This window comes from Pseudopipra pipra, chromosome 1 (genome assembly GCF_036250125.1).
Source record: "Pseudopipra pipra isolate bDixPip1 chromosome 1, bDixPip1.hap1, whole genome shotgun sequence".
Taxonomy (NCBI): Eukaryota; Metazoa; Chordata; class Aves; order Passeriformes; family Pipridae; genus Pseudopipra; species Pseudopipra pipra.
Window position 1 is genome coordinate 70,383,160 of NC_087549.1, and position 19,974 is coordinate 70,403,133.

At 43.6% G+C, this 19,974-nt stretch overlaps 1 protein-coding gene across 12 annotated transcripts in view; it reads left to right on the forward strand.

Annotated features, from left to right (window-relative positions):
• The window catches only part of COBL (cordon-bleu WH2 repeat protein), a 172,937-nt gene that overhangs the window by 2,092 nt on the left and 150,871 nt on the right, over nt 1-19,974 (forward strand). For 8 of the 12 annotated variants that reach the window (XM_064660416.1, XM_064660475.1, XM_064660425.1 and 5 more), the window contains exon 1: nt 16,293-16,474. In XM_064660416.1, the coding sequence (XP_064516486.1) occupies nt 16,431-16,474 (44 nt within the window). In that variant the 5' untranslated portion in view covers nt 16,293-16,430. Of the gene's footprint in view, nt 1-9,758; nt 10,011-16,062; nt 16,169-16,276; nt 16,475-19,974 lie in introns of those variants that run through there. The other 4 variants (XM_064660394.1, XM_064660405.1, XM_064660440.1 and 1 more) reach the window with 4 other exon arrangements.

Here is a 19,974-nt window from a genome sequence, read left to right on the forward strand (position 1 = left end):
AGGAATGGCTCCTGTCCAACCTCTTTTATGAATTCCTAGAAGAGGCTAAAGTTTCTCCCTGGAAGGTTTAAGGTTTTGGGGATGTTCTCAAATTGCCTTTCATTAGCTTTACATAGCTTAATTCTGGGTGAATCCCAGAAGTTCCCACTTAATCCTTAGGAAGTTTTGGACTCTAGAATTTCAAGAGCAGAGGCATAAGTAAGTGTTTTAGGAAGTCATTTGCTTAGGCATTTCTGTGATTTTTTTTTTAATTTCTTTTTCTTTACACCCCTTTCCCACCTTCATCAGGACAGGTGTTACCTTACCTCTTACTCATGTTCATTGTTGTTGTAAAATTCTTAAAAGCCTTTTGGTAAGTAGTTCGTAGAATTCTGCCAAATGTGAACTTATTTGAACAAATAAATGCTTCCTGCTAATTACTCCAGCTAGGCACTCTCCAGGGCATGCTGAAGTGTTACAAGAGTTGGGCTTAAACCATGACCCTAAGTTTTTTTCTTCTCCCCCATGGATTTTAAAAGTATTTTCTTGAACAGCATGCAAAGAAACTGTGTGGGGGTCCTAGCCACTTACATCACCATATACACAAGAACAAGTACTGAATTATGACAGATTTAGTACAAAACACAGCTTCAAATTTTGTTTTGCATTTAGTTCCTGATAAGACCTGTGCTCAGAGGCTTTACCAGCCCTGAGGCAGTAGGATCCTCCAGGTGTGCCCAGAGGTTTGGTGCCCAAAGAAATTCATCAGTTCATAGAAACCTGTGTGGAACTTGCTTGAGATCCAGTTTTGGTGTTTTTTAACTTCTGTAGGCCCTTAATACACATGATTGTCTTTTATTTTTACATTTCATAGGACTTTCATAACTTGAGCAACAGACCCTGCAAAAAGAATGTGAGGAAATAGAATGACTTTTCTCCTGCTTTCTTGAATTAAGAAGTTATTTCCTAAGGCTATCTACTTAACTGCAGCTGCTGTATGTGCCTGGAGATATTAGAAGAAGTAGCATTATGGCTCAGAACAGCAGCTTGATTTCTGATTTTGATTTCTGCTGTGTTTACCACCAGGCCCATTGGGGCCCTTACGCTACTGAGATTGAGTACATTGTTAAAAGTCCATGTGGTGGATGGTTTGTTTCCCCTTAACTATTTTTCATGGTTGGTGGCAGGAAAGTTTCTTGCCACTCCCTTATCTGAGGTTTATGTAATGAATTGATCATAGGCAGTGCTCCCTTTGAACTTATTCCAGTTTGGCAGAGCTCAGCTGTTCCTGAGTCACTGCGACTCCCAGAGGAATTTTTCCTGACTTCAGATGTAGGCAGACAATTTCTCCCTACCTTGGGCATTTTAAAAAATGTCCCCAACAAGAGTCAGGCTCTTGAAAAGATACTGAAATGGCACCCTTGTACAGGCATGCTCTGAGTTTAGAGTCTAAAAATATGGACCAGCTCTGATTCCAGGGCACAGGTTGAACTTCTGCTCTGTGTGCTGTGCTTCACTGAATGAGATACTCTAAGTGCATTCTAAATAACTCTGCCTACTAGGGTCAGTTAGAATCTCCTTACACAAGAGTCTTAACACATGTCATCATTTACACATTCTGTGTATATGTGTGTTTTCTCATGGTCACTGACTTGTATTCCCATTATCCCAGCAAATAACAAACTAAACCTTTTACCAAGAAGTAATGATATCAGATGTAATACTTCTTAATAAATAACTCTACCAGCTTCTTTTACTGGAAGCCTCTAGATACTAAACAGAGCAACCCAGTATTACACTGATAAATATCCAAAGACAGCAGATTGGAAGTTCTTCTTAGTGATTACCAACCTGGGGTAAGCAAAAAGCAGAACATACCATAAAATAGCAAATGGTAAGTCCTTGAAGTTGCTAGAGCATGCTGACATGTTGACATATACCTGCTGACATGTACCCTGCTGACAGTCTTGTGGGCTCACTTCATAGTCAATGAGTTTTATGATGACGGTAGTGAAACACTGAAACAGGTTGCCAAGAGAGGTGGTGGATGTCCCATCCCTAGCAACATTCAAGGCCAGGCTGGATCCGGATCTCTGCAACCTGGTCTAGTGGAAGGTGTCCCTGCTTATTGCAGATAAGTTGGATCAGATGACCTTTAAAGGTCACTTTCAACCCAAAATATTCTATGAAATCACTCCAAAGTAACATACTCCGAAGTAATATATCAAACTGCAAAATCACCCCCATCTCCCAGACAAACACCTAAACTCTGTGTATGGTGTGGACAATGAGGTGCATTTTCCCAAGCATCTCTCCCAGACTATAACTGTAGGCCAGGCAGAGTTGCCTGCTGGCAGGAAAGTTATTCCTCTTTTTTTTCCTCCTTCAGTCTCTTTTTGAGTTTCTGATTCACTTCCTTATCTCCTAAGACAAAGAAAACTTAGTGTGTTGATAACTACTGCTGCAGACTCCCTGGCAAACAGGAGTGTTCCCTCTGTTCTCTCCAGAGAATTCTTCTTCCTCTCCACCAACAGGTGGAGCAGAGATGTCTTGCCTCTGCTGCTCTCCACAGGAACTTTGCAGTAAAAATAGTGCACTTGTTTGTTTTTCTCCCCAGAAATGATCCCAAATCTTGATGTTACTTCCCTATCCTTTTTTGCCAAATCACTTTTACCACTTGTGTGTCTGTTCTCCTCCACTGGCAGAATGCAAATATACCAGGTGGGACCAACTGTCAAGGTCTTTTTTGCCCTCTTTAAAAATATGTTATGGCTGTAAAACAGATTTCAGGGCACCTTTAATAAGTAAATAAATAAATAAAACCAATAAAAATTGCTTACTCTTAAATTTATTTTTCACCTATATTTTGTGTAGGAAACTCTCCCAGACTTATGTTTTGCTCCCAAATTACCAGAAGCATTCTTTCAAATTGCTAACAGATCCAAATAGCATGTGTAAATGTTGCACAACATACACATTCCTAAGAATTAATGTTTAACAATAGAGTGCCACCACTGAGAAGGTATCTGTAAACAGTGCCTGTTTATATGAGAACCCTTGGCATATCTTCTGGTGGTGAAGAGCAGATCTCAAATAGGTTTGCACCTGAGTGACTGACTTACAGTTATTCAGCTCTTGTGATGCAGGAGAAAGCCAGCTTCCTGCAAAATGAGCATGTGACCTCAATTACCGATTTGTAATTTGGTTTTAAGTATTCCGAATGAGGCTGCTATGTTTTAGTTGTATTTTGTCTTGTGCAATTACATTAAAACAAGCATAGATGTCCAGCTGTGGGACTGAGGTTGCACTCAGGAAAATACACATTAACTTCAGAAAAAGTAGAATTAGATGTATGCACACAGGCACGTACTTTCCCTATGTTTGTTGAATTCAGCTTGGGCTCCCTGATTTAGGATTAATAACTCCAAAGCATTAATTGTTGCCAGCATCTCATTATAGTATCCAAAGATAAACACAGGGATAGAAGGGTGTTGATATCTTAATGGGCCAAACAATTTATATATATATATATATATATACATACATATATATATATATATATACATACATATATATATATATATATATATGTAAAAAGAGCCTTTTTTCCTCCATGTCTAGAATAGACAGCATTGCGCTTGCCTGTATTTATCCGGACAAGTCACCAGTGAATCAGGGCTGATGGGCTGTGACCTCTAGAAGTTAATATGTTACACACCAATAATATAAAACAGTGTTAAGCTAGGAAATGCCAGAATTAGTGCCTACTCCAGGGCATTTCTAGTCCAAATGTCTTTACTGCTCCCTTGTTTCACAGTACTCAAGGTATGTTGCTGTACTGTCATCACAGCTTGAAGACAAAACTGCACCACCCTCCTATCCCACTCCACCCCAAAACAGGAAACTTATCTGGGATAGCAAAACCTGTCCCTGTTGTTCATTGGGGTTTTTTGCCTGTTGTAATCAGGATGGCTGTAACCAAGAAGAGGGCATGGGGAGACTGAAAGTATTTCTGGGAGCAGCGGGCTTGTCCCTCTTGGCATACTGCCTGCCCCTCTGCATGCCATGCACAGACAAATAAAGCTGCTCTGTGTGTGAAGCTGTGGTGGTAAGAGGGGGAAAAAAAGAGGGAATGGCTTTGTTAGGGACAAACAGGCAGGCACGGTTCCTCTTTTCATAATCTGTGCCAACTTAGATTAGCTTGAAGTGACTATGAAACTGCAGTCTAAATTAAATTTCATCCCATGTACCCAGTATTATTCATAATTGCTCAGAGACAAGGAGTCTGTTGGAGTCGGGGATGGCATTTAATTATTTTAATACATTGCCCTTTTTTCTTCCTAGAATCCTCGTTTGCTTTCTTTTCTAACTAACGAGATAGACTACACAGTCTTAGTATATCCTCAGACTACATATCTTCCATCCTACATACCAGTAGGGATCCTCTGGAAAAAGAAGAGGTTAGTCATTTCCTTGAAACACTGCTGCTGTTGTTCAGAAGTAACGCTCCTGCCAGGCCATGACTGGCAGCAACAAGGTCTGAGTTCCAGTTGAAGGGAGTTGCTCCAAAAGCGGTGTCTTGAGGCCACACCTGGACAACTGGAAAAATTATACTGAACTCCACTATTTCAAAAGCAGAGGCATAAGTAAGAGACAGACACGAATCAAACAGTTAACAAAGATTTGGAATTTGGGGGTTTTTTTGTAAGACAGAATAAAACTCTGACCAGGTAGATAAACAGTGATAGTAACTGACTGTTACAGTTATTCTTTAACTATAACAGTTCATAGCCTTTTTCCTCTAAGGAAGCAATTTCCAGGGTAGACTTTTTCCCATCATCTAAAATAAGTGAAAGCTAAGATTTGTTGGGCGATAAACTGCCCTGTAAAGCAATGGTTTGGTAGGTGCTTGGCTCCCTGATGGTTGCGCCTCTGACTCCTCCATCTTCATGGGCCCTGGCAGCTCTGCCAAAATCACGTTCACTCTTGGTTGGCCGGTCCCAATCTGGCACAGCCACCTGCATGACTCCTGAGGCTGCAGGATTTCTACGGTGCTTTAATGCTGAGAACTACCCACAGCCAGTAGGCTGAACTGAACCGAATGGGGAGCTGGACATGGATCTTCAAGGAGGCAGGAAAATGTTTTTTTTCTGCCTCTTATGTGTATCCAGTCTGCAGAACAAAATCTTGTGAATCCCCTGGCCAAGCTGGCTAAGCATAACCACTAATCTTGCTCACAGAGCTTGACATTAGCTGTTGCCTTAGCCTGGGACAGCCATTTGCCCAGATACATTTCACAAAGTTTCAAAAAAAATTAGAAAACTATAAATATCACTGTTATAGTTGCAAACTTTTCCCCAGTTTGTAAACTCCATTTCTCAGCAATGCCTCTCGAGCGTAGTAACACAACGTACAAAAGAAATATTTAGGGCACGTCTGTTGGGGCTTTCTGTTTACCTCCCCCTCACCCCACTGGATGGCAAAGGATCTCCTCTGCTGGGGTTCAGAGATGTCTAGGGGGGAGGTTGTTCTTTGATTTTTGGGGCCAGTCGTCAGGTTCAGGATTCAAAGAGACTGAGTTAAAGGTCATTCTGCTGCCTAGGTGTTTTTCCTTTTGTTTTTTTAACATAAGAATGCCTGGGAATATAAGAGACAAAAATACGAGTCCTTCACAAGTGGCTGAAATCCTTATCCCACTGATGGTGTGTTCAACCTGATAGCTTCAGCTCATCAGAGCAGCCATGGGCTCAGGAACTCAAAATCTTTGGTCTTATTTTTATACCTCTCTCTCTTCAAAATTGGAAGATCTGATAACAAATCTACCCAGGGCGCCCTTTCAGCTTCCTGCTGCAGCTTTGCTTTTATGACGGTGTTAGCAGGATCTTTCATCATCTGCCTCCCCAGAACATCTCCTTTCATGTCCATGTGTTTTACTTGCATTTGAAGTAAAAATAAAAGGGTGCTTGGTTTTGCTTAAAGCATAGCAGGGATTACAAAGACAGATATCATGATTAAAATAAAGCCAGCCAGTTCTCTTTTCCAGGACGTAGTGACACCCTACTCACTTTGCCACCTTCGGAAAGGAGTTGACCCCTCCTCCCACAGCTTCATATTGGGACTATGAGCCTCACGTTTCAGGGAGCAGGGGCAGAGGCCTCCCAGTGGAGGGGTGCTGGATACAAACATTTAAAAGCCTAATTTTGCAATAAGACCTTGGGGAATTTTTGTTATTTTGTTCTGAGTTTGTTTTCCTGCCAATTGCTCACTTCCCTTTCTCAATCATTAGTCTTTTCCAAGATTTAATCCAATAATTGAAATGTTATTAAGACTTTCATTGGTTATTTTCTTGATACAGATTGTCACAAGACTGTTGAAGAAATCATGCTCACTAAAATTTCTTTCCCTGAGTTTTCCACAGCCTGTTTTCTGATTATACTGTTGGATGACTGCAGAACCACTGATTTAATTTTGAGCTTCTATGATAAAATTTAAACTAGAGATGAGTTCCTATCCATTTTATTGGCTCATCTGCCAGATTCTGTTTCCCTTGAAAAAACTTCAGTAAGGGATAAGAGTCCTGAATCCTGGGGTTCCACTACAAGTTGACCTCAAATATCTTTACTTTGCCAATGATGAATCACACATTCTCACTGGAGTCCACTAACACAGATATTCAAATCCTCACGTGGGTATTCAAGAATCAAAGAGTGGTTTGGGTTGAAAGGGACCTTTAAAGATCATCTATAGTCCAACCCATCTGGCATTGGGAGGGACACCTTTCACTGGACCAGGTTACTCAAAGCCCCATCCAATCCAACCTTGAACATTTCCAATGATGAGGCCTCCCCAACTTCTCTGTACAATCTGTTCCAGTGTCTCACCACCCTCATGGTGAGTAGGGAAGTAGAGAACTTCTTCCTTATGTCCAATCTAAATCTACTCCCTTGTAGTTAAAACTGCTAGCCCTTTGTGTTATCACTACATGGGCCTGGTAAAAGTCTGTCCACATCTTTCTTATAAGCCCCCTTCAAGTATTGAAAGGCTACAGTAACATCTTCCAGGAGCTTTCACTTCTCTAGGCTGAACATCCCAAATTTTCTCAGACTTTTTTTTCATAAGGGAGGTGTTGCAGCCTTCTGACCACTTTTGTTGCCTTCCTCTGGACCCACTCCAACGGTCCATGGCTGTCTTGTGGTGAGGGCCCAGAGCTGGATGCCATTCTTCAAGTGTGATCTCAGGAGAAGTCACAGGCATCCGGAGTGCCCATGTAAGTCAGTATGAAAAAAAAAAAAAAAACAAACACACACACAAAACCAAAAAAAAAAAAACAAAGAAAAACCCACCCCAAAGAAAACAAAACTAGAATCATAACATTATATATGTATTTTACAGTCTATGTTACATCTATCTGAAAATTCCAGGTTTAGACATGTTTAGTGTTCAATCATCAGGAAGGAATGAGGTATTCATAAAGTAGTAGAGTAACAAATGTAGTCTTCAAGATCTGTATTAGACAGCAGTCTGGAAGTACAATTGTAATGTGTAAGTCAATGGTACTTAATAATTTTCGAGGGAATCACCTTAAAATTGAAAACATGGTAGCAAAGTACTGTGGATTTTCAGTGTCACTCTTGCACACACCATTGTTTTTCAAGGGGTTAAAAGCACCACTCTCAAACTGCACAAAGATTCTCCTGTGCTATGACATTAAAATCTCAGAGAAGAGGAAGGTTATACCTACCCTGAAGTGATCGTGCACTGGAGCTGTACCTGTTGTTTAAGACATGTTGCGAGCTTTGCAACAGTTCAGCTGGGATTGGGCAACCGACAGAGGTGGTTTCAGTAGCCACGAGAGGAGGCTGCTGTGGGGGATGGCATGGATACCTTCTGTCGGTGGCATGTACGATGTCTGCAGGTGGGATCCCACCACATTCCTGCATTGGAGCAGGACCCAAGGTTATCTTCTGCACGTGGAAGGATGAGAACAACCAGGAGGCTGCTCACACCAAGCACCCTGAGTAAACTTCACATAATCAATGACTTAGGCTGCAGAGGTTGCTGTAAGACCCGTAGCTGGTTACCCTTTTTGTGCACCCATAGGGTCTGACTCGAGCAGACAATTCCTTCAAGTTCAAAAAGTGTTTGGACAATGCTCTCAGACACATGATGTGATTTTTGGAGTGTTCCAGTCCAGAGCCAGAAGTTTGACTCGATGATCCTTGTCGGTCCCTTCCAACTCAGGATATTATATGACTCTATAAACAACTGAGGTAGTACGGCACATAAAATGCAAAGTACATATGAACAATTAAAATGTCACTCTCTGACTTTTAATTTTCCCTTGTAAGGTGCAGACAGGTTCCAGAACACATTTTGAGTGAAAGTTTGTGAAGATTGCAATGTGTGTTTTGGTTCAGTAACGATAACTAAACTTAATGGGGCTTTTGAGACAACTTAAAACACAGGCCAGTGCTGTGAAAGCACCTCCATAGTTATTGCAAGTGTTAGTCTAATGTACTTTAGGAGGATTTATACCTTTATTTGTCATCTTCTAGTAAAAGAAAAAACTGCATATAAATCTGTGGGTTCCTTTAATATTGCATCGTCTTATGAATAAGTTTAAAACCAATTTATTCCTTTAAATCTCTATGGACACATGCCCATTTACTGAAGAGTTTGTGGTCTTTATCCTAGACCCTTCATGGCCACTAAGGCCTTTCTGTGATAGATACTTGCATTGTAAGAAAAGATGGGTTTCCGTGGGTTTATTGTTTTCCTCTCTTGTCATCCGTCTCTGCTGAAGAAGGTGGAGAAAAGGTGTGGCTCTGGCTCACCTCCCACTCTGCTGGAAAGATAAACTGTGCCAACAGGCTGGACAGCAAGTGCTGAGGCAGACACCAGCTGCTGCCAAGAGACCTCTTGCCATGGGGCCAGAGGAGGAACCAAGCACAGCCCTTTGCATCACAGTTTGTTTTCTGGGCTGTCCCTGAAGCGACACAGCACTGTATCACCCTGTGTTGCAAATTCACTGGAAGCTTTGTAATCCGGTTATCCTAGTCTGCAACCATGAACTGCAGGAAAGTAGTTCTCTTTATTTATAAATTAGATGTAATCCATACTTATTTTTCCAGAAGACCTCTAAGGAGCTACTTTTGTATTCTTAATACCCTGAACTGGAGGTAATTTTCATGCTGTACATTTTCTGGATACCTGCAGATGACTCACTTGAAGAAAGGGAGTGTCGTTTCATTTTAATTATGTAATCATTTATACCCCTCCCCTTGACTGAGATTGCAGGGTGAGGAAAGTTGACAAGCCAGGAGAAGACAGAGAAATAAAAAGGTTCCAAAGGTTCATCAACCACATCATGTCAGGTACAGGATGTTTAAAGCACATGGCAGACTTTTTACCTTCACGTTGTCTTTTAGGGGCCAGTAAACAGCAGATTCCTGTGAAGATTCATGTAGCACCAGTACAACTAGCTAGAGGTAGGCTTAAGAGGTGATTAACTTCACATTCAAAAGAAAGAGGGGAGCAAATGAGAGAAGAAAAGTTGTGTAGAACCACTAGTCATTACTGCCCATGCTTGCAAGCGATGCAAAAGATTTAGAAAAAACAGTTGGAATCAGTAGAAAATCTCTCAATATCAGTTGGCTTTGGTTCAGCACAGTGATGTTGTCCAGATAATCCATATTTCCTCCACCCCGGACAGTTTCTCCGATCCCTTCCTTGATAATTCAAGGAGAGTTTTTTGGTTTCTAACTATGTGTTGCTTACAGGAGCAGGGGGAGGAAGGTGACCACAACCCTTTCTGAAGAGAGAAGCGCTACTCTGTCTTGTCCCTGCACGACCATGTCTGCCCAATGACACCGTGGTGAAACAATTGTGTACTTGTGTACTTCATTTTGGACCAAGACCTTCTGGATTTGTACAACCAGGCATCTTTGGAAGATCTCCTTCATCGTCCTTTGCCATAACTAGCTAACCTCTATCTTCTGGAAAAAGAAATAAGCAGCAGGATTGGCCTCAAGGTATGTTAGCAAAAAGAAAAGTATTACTGTCTTTTAACTTATTGATATCAAAGTGTAAAGCCTACGAAATGTACGAAAGAAGAGTTAATAAGCCTTTGCTGGCCTCAGAGGGTAGGTGATGGGAAAGCCACCCTTCACACCACTGATTATATCATGACATGATGGTGGCTAGAAAAAATTAATTGTATATGATGTCAATCCAAATATGTTCAGAAAGAATTCGTCAAGGTAAGGAGGTAAGTTATTTTCTTATTTACTCCCTCATATTTGTGACTTAGGTCTGAATTATATATAAGGCTTTATGTATGTCAGATGTCATCTGCCATCTTCAGATGCTTTCCTGATAATAGTATCCATTGAAGTTCTATCCTTCAGGGCTATGAGTCTCATATTAATACCATTTAGTGATTTCAGCAGGTTCATGAGGTCTGCACTTGGGGAGGGAATAAGTAAAAGGTAGGCCTTTGGGAGTGCATGTAGTAATTTACCAGGAAGCAGCTATTCAAGTCCCTGTTCAGTTCATGGAGAATTCTAGAGATGATATATCTCAAAGGGTCTTTTTTTCCCTGAAGAATTAAGGAATATAAGTTGAATCTAGTATTGGTGATGTTCCATATGCATATACATCTTTGTGCACTTTGAGTTGTTGGTAAACTAAGGCAGTCACAAATTAGGTAACTCAACAGAAATAGTAGCAGCACCGAGCCTGATACTTTTGCTTTTCTTTGCATAAGTAGATGTGTATTTGTCTTTATGCATAGCATGTTAATTTTGATTTAAACACAGAACCAAATCCTGTTTTCATTTGTGTTGCTATCAATCAGGATTAACTGAGAGGTGCATCAGATGATGCAAGTGTGAGATGAGAATTATGTAATCAACTATGAAATTCTACAAAATCTCTGTTGTAATTTATCCATCCTGAAATTTGAAAATGAAACCTGGATATACCACTACCTCCTAACCATGGAAACTTTCTAAATTTCAGTGAAATATTGCACTGAAAAAAAAAAAAAAACCAAAATCAAAAACAAACCACTATTTTAAAGTTGTAGAAGTTTAACCCAGCCTGTGAGGTAAAACATAGTTGTGGACAACGTTAATAAAGCTTATCTCATACAGTGTTAAATATTTACAGAGAGGACTGTCAGCGCATATAATTCTGATTATAGCATGACTATATTATGTATATCAAAATAGAAATAGCCTCCTTGATATAGAAACCCTTACATTGAATGTTCACTACAGACATAGCTCACTTGAGAACTGTTTTCTAAGGGCATTTGGCACTAACTTTTAAGAACGATTCCAGGAGTTAGTAGCTGAAGCCCCACATGACTGTCAGTGCTTCAAAGGCAGATGGTGCTCCTCACTGCCATCGCTTTCAGCTCCAACTGTGCCTGCTGATTGGAGAGCTGGGTACAATGTCTGGGAGAGGTGCAGGCGGGTTGCAGTGGTGAAGATGTGATGTTGCATATGTAGTTTGTTGCACAAGGAACACTGGGATCGTGCCACATCCGTTGCTTACATAGGAGCTTTCTGTTTTATTGTGGTGCTAGACCATGCATGGAGCGTCCCTTCTGCCATTTTCCTGTCAGTCCTGCCCAACTTTACAAAAGCCTGGCCTGTCTGTACTCCACTAACTGGAAAACGACCTGCCAGAGTGCTGTACTAAGACTTCACGCCACTTCTAAATGAGCTGTTTTCAGAGCTGTGGAAAGGTATTTTCACAGAAGCCTCGTTAAGTTTCCCTTTCTGATAGTTCTGCTGGGCTGAGTGGCATAAGATCTCTACTTCTCTTTCACAAATGTTCTGAAAGAGAGGGTAATTCTAAGCATTGTACAACTTACTTTCATTCTTACCACAGAAAGAGGTAAGGATGAAGGGAATTTTAGTGGCACCAGCATCTGTGAGGTGGTGAATTGCATCTCTGAAATGCTGCTTTCACAACCTCAGACTCTCCTTAGCATGGCAAACAAAGAGCAAAAACCTCACAGAGAGGAATGGCTGTAGCTGGGTCACCCTGACCAGCAGACCAAGTGGGATTACCCAGCTCAGTACAATGAAGATAAGCTTACACAAATTAGTTAGTGTTTTGAAATTTGTTTTGTAAGGTAGTCAAGATTTTCCAAAGGCTTTTTTAAGTCATATAATATGACATGGTCTTGAAAACTGATTTTATATTTTCCCTTCTCTGACACTGTTCACAGAAGTATGTTCTCACTGTTTAGATGAGTTTGAGTCACACCATTCTTCAGTTTTGGAAAACATCTTACATTAGCATCTTGCCTAGGAAGGTTCTCACCACAGCTGAGCCCAAGAACATGAGCTTTGGCCCACTGGGTCTGTCCAGGTAAATATTCTTTCATTAATGTCAGTTCAGTTGCAGACTAGGCCTCGGGTTTCAAATACTGAAAAAAGCGCACATAGGAGGAATAGTAGAAAAGGGAGGAAATTGTAAGGCAATTGTCCAAAATATATAGAACAAAATGTTAGGGAAAACAACTGTGGTGAAAAAAAAAGAACAATAAGCATGTAATTAATATCCAACCTTTAAAACAAAATCCTCAAAGTTCTACGGTTCTTACATTCAAGACTGTGTGACCATATTATAGAGATGTATCAGCTTCAGTCTGGATTATGTAGTTGTCTGCTGTGTCCACTTTTAGACACATTTAAAATAACTCTGAAAAATCTTCCCTTCTCTTTTTTTTTTTTTTTTTTTCCTGTGGATAGCAAAGTAACGGAATTTTGTGAGCCTGAGGCTACACAGCTCCAATTGCTCTAATTACACAGCCAGGAATTTTACAATTGTACAGTAAGTCAACTCTCTTACAGGAACTAATGCTTAAATTGCAACTTCTAGATTGCTGAGAATGGGAAAAGGATTTATGTGGTTAAAGATGTGTGTTTGCTATTAACTAAACCTAACCACACTAACTAACTTCTATTCGCAATTTTTTCTTGCTATAAATTAGAGTTTGTTATTTTTGCTTTGGTTTTTAAGCTCAAACCTGGTTTCTGATTTTAAGATGGTCCTCAAACAGTGGAATCATAGGAAAAGATTACATGCTAGACTAGAGAAAAAGCTTGGTTAACTGGTGCATGTTAGCTAATGCTGAGCTACTTTTAACCTCTTTTTGCTACCTTATAAACAAATTCTTTGGTATTAGACTCATCTTACTAGATTCCTTACATGTTCAGTTACGCTTATACTATAAACTCAAATTCCTGAAATATTACAGGCCAGTTTTAGCAGAAGAAAAATGCAGCCTTAAAGGTTTGATTCACTATCAGCAGTGAACGTGAGAAAATATAGGAATAATGTTTTAAAGACTGTACAAAAGCATTAATGTGAAATTGTTCTGGTGAATATTTTTAAAGGCCTAAACTATTTTTTGTCAAGGATTTTGTCACCTAAATGTTTACATTTTCTTAGGAAATACGTTAAGGAGGTCCATCTAAACAGAGATGAAGCTATATAGAAGTGAAAGGGTTAAAAGCAGTCTAGGGGTGGGGTTGAACATGCCAGTCTCACAGATATTTTATGAGCTTGGCAAATACTCACGCAGCCCCTCTCCAAACTAATGCCCTTTGCCTAAAAAATGAGCATAGCACCACGATTGTGGGGATTACAATGCACACTAGAAATACCCCCTTTGCCCTTCTTTTAAGAGCCAGGCCCAATGCCAAAGAGCCTGGAGAAAGGCAGATTCCCATGCTGTATCGCAGAGTGCACTCACCACATTTTACCCAGATTTTCCATCAGCCAAATGGGACTGAAGAACAGGAGAATGGGCAGTCGCTCCTGCTGGTGCTGTGAGTTCGGTAATTAATAGGCTTTCACTCTTTTGCTGTGCTATATAAAAAGAAATGAGCATCATAAGCAAATATTATTTTGTTATTTTGTGGTTTACACCTCTGCTCATGTATATCATGGTAGAGTAAAAGTTACAGCTGAGGCAAGAGACGTTCTTTCAGGTTCTTGAAATAACTGGTGCAGCATAATTTGCTAATGATGCAGACAGGAAAAGGTTTGGACGGTTCTGCAGAGGTTTGGTTCCTCTGCAGCCTTTGCATCTATTCTAGGATAGGGAAGAGTTCATTAAGATTTCCGAGGAAAAAAGGGGAGATGAAAAATGACCAAATAAATGATGAACAGAGCTACGAAATCAAGTTCCCATGATTTAACAGATCACCATTCATTCCTCGAGCTATGGTAAGTGACAGTGCACAGTTGCTGAACCAATCCACTTGCAAAATAAAGTATGTAACCTAGCCTATTTATTTTCATAAGGGCTCAGATTAAGATCATGTATGTGGCTCATTACCATGGCATGTGGCTCAGATGATTGGGGTAATTACTGAACTGTGGCAACTCAGTCAACTTCTACCCATGGTAGCAGGGAAATTAGAGATCCATGTTTTGCTTCTCCAAATCCATATTTTTGTTTCTCTACCTACAGCTAGGACAGTCAACTGCCTCCCTTGCCCTTAGGCCATCTGTATATGCAGGGATGGAGAGGAGGGAACAGAAGTCAGCATTCTCAACTCTCTGCTGAGGAGATGGGAATTAAGGGAAGACCTCAGGTTGCCAAAGCAAGAAAAGATAAAGTTAAGGATGGCTATACTACAATACAGTAGTACTTCCCTGTCTGTTACACACTGGGGTAAAATACACAGAAACAGGTATTTTGATCATAACATAAAAGCCTTGGTAGACAAACGTGCAGTACAGAAAAGGTGAATACATCATTTTCTTTTCTGTTACTGGCAAATTAATCCAATGTTTGAATGTTTCAAAACATTTACAGTCAGCCTGGAATGAGGGTTTCTCCAGATAGCAATGCCATCAGCCACGTGTAGCTTTTGACCCAGATCTGCCAAGTCTTGCTGGCTGAGGAAGAAACTCTTAACTTCTGGAGCCAAAGAAGCTACTTGCATTTACTCTGTCTGATTACTGAACTGGGCAAGACACTCTCCGATGGGCAGAACATGCCCATCAAGCTCAAGCCTGAAGGGATGGAAGTGTTTGGGGGAAGGAGTGACCATTAAGCAGAACCTGTGGGACCGTCACAAAGGCAGTCAAGAGAAATGCAAGTCAGGCAGCATCTCCCATTCCCATCTCAGTTCCTCACCCAAATCTCTCAACCGGCACATCACTCAGTCTGCTTGCTCCTGTCTCATGGTCCCTGTGTTGGCTGGTAGCCTGACCCGTCTGCCACCTCTGCCATCCTCCCACCATGGCCTGGAAAGCAATGTAACGCAAATGGCTGGCTGGAGAGGAGAGAAACTCCTGAAACATCCGAGAGGCCAGGCTGCCCAGCGCCGGGCACGCCGGACAGCGGGCATGTACCGCAGTAATACTAGGCAGGCTCCCCCACCTCCAGCCTTGTTCTCCTTTCACACAAGTGTAACAGTTGATATTCTGGGGAAACGGCGTGAGGGGGATATTCCTAAAACAGCACACCCAGATTTTCAACGCGGTGCCTGAGTTGCCGCGAAGGTTGTGCCGGCGGGCGCCCCGCACCTCCCGGGCTGTGGGTCTGCCTTCCCCATGATGGGCTCGTGCCGCTGGAAGGAAAACCCGGGAGAACCCTGCCTTGCCATGACTGCCCAGTCAGCCACGCCAGCCCCTCTTCTTGATCAAAGTCGCTGGTAGTTTTCAAGTAGTTGTTTGTGCCGCCTCCGAAAGAAGAAAAAAACATCTGTAAGAACAGGGATGACGAGAAATGTGCCGGAGGCGGCAGCGCCAGGGTCTGTGCGGGGTGTGAGGCTGAGGAAAAGCCTCCGTTCCCCGCGGGGCGCAGCCTCGGGCACAGCCGCCTGGCAAGCGCCGGGTTTGCCAAGTTCGCGGCGAAAGAGGCGGAGGAGGGTTCTCGGAGCTGGCGCTGACGGGGGCGTTTGTCGCTCCTTTCCCCCACCGGTGACCCCATCCCCTCTTCTCCCACACCGCGGCGGGGGCGGCAGTGCCTGCGGGGGCGGCGGTCGTGTTTGCGTTTGTGCCGGCCAATCACATGGAAACCGGTTCGCAGCGCCCCCGCACCCCCGGGCTGCCCGGGCAGCGGCCAGCTGAGCCCCGCCGTGACCTGCCGTGGTCTGGCCGGGCAGCCGAGCTGTCAGTGCCCGCGCTGCGGCGTAGCTTCCCTGTCGGCCCGGTAAGGCGGGCGGGGGCCGCCCTAGCAGGGCATCCCCGCCCTTGGCCGGGCTGGGCAGCCGTGGGCGGCGGCGGCCCGGGCAGTGCCGCCCGGCGGCGGGGCGGGGAGCGGGGGAGGTGGGGGCGAGGGCGGCTCTCACTCCTCTGCTCTCCTCTCTTCCCTCCCTCTCGGTACCCCCGCCTCCGACCTTCGCTGCTGTCCCGCTGCGGGATCGCGTCTTGGACCGGCCCGTCCCTTAAGAAGTGGTGAGGGGGGCCCGGCCATGGAGACCCTCGTGCGCCCCGGGGCCAGCAAGCCTCCCACCGGGTAAGCCTCCCTCCTGCCGGGACCCTGGCCCGGCCTGCCACCGCTCGCCTGCATGGGAGGAGCGGCTCCGGACGGCGACAGCGGCCGTGCTGGCCGGCGGGCCTCGGTGTCTTCCCTCCCTCCCGCCTGCCTCCCTTCCCTCTCGGGGCGGCGAGACGGAGCCGGCGCACAGGTGTCGGTGCCCGGCCCGCTCTGAGAGCGCAGCCCGTGGGGAGAGGGGGCACAGCGGGGAGCAGGGGACGGCGGGCGGTGAGCTGGGGTGCAGAAAGGTCAGGAGCGGGAGAAAGTGCCTGCTTCGCCTTTGCCCTGCGGGAGGGCCGCCCCGGCCAGGCTGCTGGCGCTGCCCCTCCGGGTGCGAGAAGGGAGAGCGGATTGGGTTCGGGGGTTATTCCTGCAGAGGTTGCTCGGGACGGCAGGCAGCCGCCGCCTGAAGCTCCCGACCCGGGCCGCCGGGGCTGGAAGCAGCACCACCAGCTGGGAGGAAGCCGGGGCCGCGGCGGGTCTGGGGCGGACCCGCCCGGCCGAGGGTCTGGAGCAGCCCCCGGGGCCGCAGAGATTCTCGCCCGAGCGCCAGGACGCAGCTGCCAAAAGCCTTTGAAAGGTTTATTCAGCCGTCCCAGCTGTGGGTCCCTCGGCCCCACCGCACGGCCGTGGCAGAAGAAGGAAAAGCGCTGCCAACCGCGCATTAGAAACGCCGAAACTTGTCAGAGGTTGGTGGGTGACCGCAGTGCCGGCCGGACACGGCGCACCTGCGGACACTGCCCCCAGTTCCTCCTGGCTTTGGTGACAGGCACCGCTCTCGCAGCACTACTGCTAAATAGTAGTCAGTCCTAATGTAAACCACGGGTGGGTTTGGGGTTTCTCAAGAAAAGAGACAAATAAAGAGTGAGCCAGCAGTGAATTTATTAGTCCGTTAATTAAACGACGAGAGCACCAGCACGCTGAGGTCCTGAGTGATCCCTTTTGTCAGAGTAGAAGCTGGACAAGTTTTAAGAGCTGTTCTGTCTTCTTGCAGCAATTTACTGCTCTACTTCACACTGTCTGCATGGACTGAAAGAGGCTGTGATTGCTTCAGCTGCATTTTTATTTTTAGTTCTAATGTTTAGGTCATAAATTTATTTTCAACGAAGTAGGACACAGCTTTAAAGTATGTGCTAGTGGACTACAGTAGTTTTGTTTCCTCAGTTTGGGTTTGATATGGAACCTTGTAGTGCCTAAAACAGAAAGTAGTACAGGGAACAGTGATTGAAGATGCCGTTGCTAGTGCTGTGGTAATGAAACAGTGTGTGCCGTGTTTCTTTGAGTTGCAGAGCGTGACATAGCTTGCTTCTCTTTTGTAAATAAAATGCTTAATTCCAGTTGCAAATGAGCCTTTTTGATCATGACCTTTTAGGCTTCCAGGAAAAGCAGTACATAGAAGGTGCCTGCCCCTCTGTGTATTTAGTTAATGTAATAGTATAGCTGCTTTCTAAAATTCTGATGAAGAGATCATTTGTGGTGCCAATTTACACGTGTGCTTTGAACAGTAACTCAGATGCAGTGCTGTTTAAAAATTTGTCTCGATTCATAAGAATCCAAAGATTCATTAAAGAGTTTGAATTTGAAATGGGAACATGTCATTAGCGCATCTCAGAGATGAACACTGGAGTCTGGGGGCGTTTCTGAACAAAACTCCTGAATCCTTTGTAACCAGTTTCATCTGTGTAAACTTATCCACAGACAGACTTGGATATCACATACAGGAACAAAAATTACAGTAACTGCATTAACTTCAGATTGCTTGTGACATGGCTCAAGGAGATGAATCCAATTGTAAGGTGCAGATACACTTGTGATATTGTATAACAAAATGTGTGGGTGCTAATCTGCTCCTGTGGAAGCTGATGGCAGCACTGTCATGTGCACCGAGGGGGGACTACCTGTCTGTTTTATCTGACCTCTGAATTTCAGCCTTGAAATACTTCTTGTTGCCTTTTCTTGCAAGTCAGAGGTTCCCAGCCTGGATGTGTCAAGTGCTGTTACAGGGAACTTCACTGAATGGTTCATAATTCCCTGAGTTGCTAACATCCATATTGGATATCAGTGGATATTTGGGCTCTAATCAGATTTTACTTGCTCAATGACGAAATCTGCTAGGGTCAGGCAAGTGTGGCAAGAGGACAGCTTTGTCTGTCCTTTTTGGTTCCCGTGTTAATCCAGACGTGAGCTGCCTCTGTGGAGTGTGCCTGGGGACCTCCGGCTGTTAAGGCTGTTGTGACAGAAATACCATCCTTTCATGGCAGAAGAAATGCTATATGTGGTTCCAGCTTATTGATTGGGTTAGCTTGCAGTTATGAAAGAGAGGTTAAAATGACCGCAGCTTCACAATTTTTAACAAAATTTAGGCAGAGCTGTTTTGTCTCTATGTGAATCATTAACAGCAACATTATGAGTTTTCCTTGTTAAACAGTGAACAAATTTAATGTGTCATTTGGTGCAGGATAGAGCAGCTTTGCTGTGTGTGTAGACAAATAAGTTGACCGTGCGTTTCATGGCATGGCTGCTTGAGAATCGTGCATGTAAAAGGAGGATACTGTTGTGGGTTTTTTTGTTTTAAATGGCAAAGGAAAACTGCAATTTGTGCTGGTGTTGCAGGGTTTTCCCCATTTCTCAGTTTCTAAAAAAAATGGTAGACTTCAGCACCAAGAACTTTATTATTACTAATTGCTGGGCATGAGTTTTTTAAAGTTTTACCAAGTCCATAATGCTTTATTTAAGTAATTATTTTTTTTTAGCTTATGAAGGTGAATTTAAGTAGCATCAGCAGAAATTAGGATTTACTCTGTGATCATGCAATAGAAACTAAAAGACAGAAATACACCAGTTTAAAATCTACTACCTTAGTGTCTGCATCTGCCGTTATTTCAGTAGGGAGAGCAGAGATAAGCTTCTCTGGGTGTCTTGATTGGTTACTTTTTTGACCATAATATGTCATAACAGACATACATGGGTCATAAGTGGTACAGCAGGCTAAAGCCTAAAATGAGAACTTACAGGATCAATTCTTCTCTGCTCTTTTAGGAGCCTTGCAAAGGGCAGAGCATCTTCCCCTTTCACTGTAGGCATCTCCATCAGCAGTTTGTGAGTCTTTATGTCTGAGCACAGAAAAGCTTCTGCTGGAGTCTGGCAAACCTGGGGAAAGCCTCTATGTTAAACTGGATGTAGGAGCTCTTTCTTTAAGTAGGACCTTTATTTTCTGTGCTTCAACGTCCTTCCCTATCTCGCAGGGCCTTATAGTACTAATAAATACAGGCTCACATTAGCACACCTACTTTGGAGTGATTTGCCTGCTGGATTGAAGTGACCCTGAAAGTCAGGTAGACAGTGTGAAACATCAGTAATGTTTACATGCAGAACCCGTATTTCTGTACAATGTGCAGAGTAGCAGATGGCAAAGGGCAATTACTGCGATTAGAAACGTAGAGCAGCAATGTGGTAGAATCATAGAGTGGTTTGGGTTG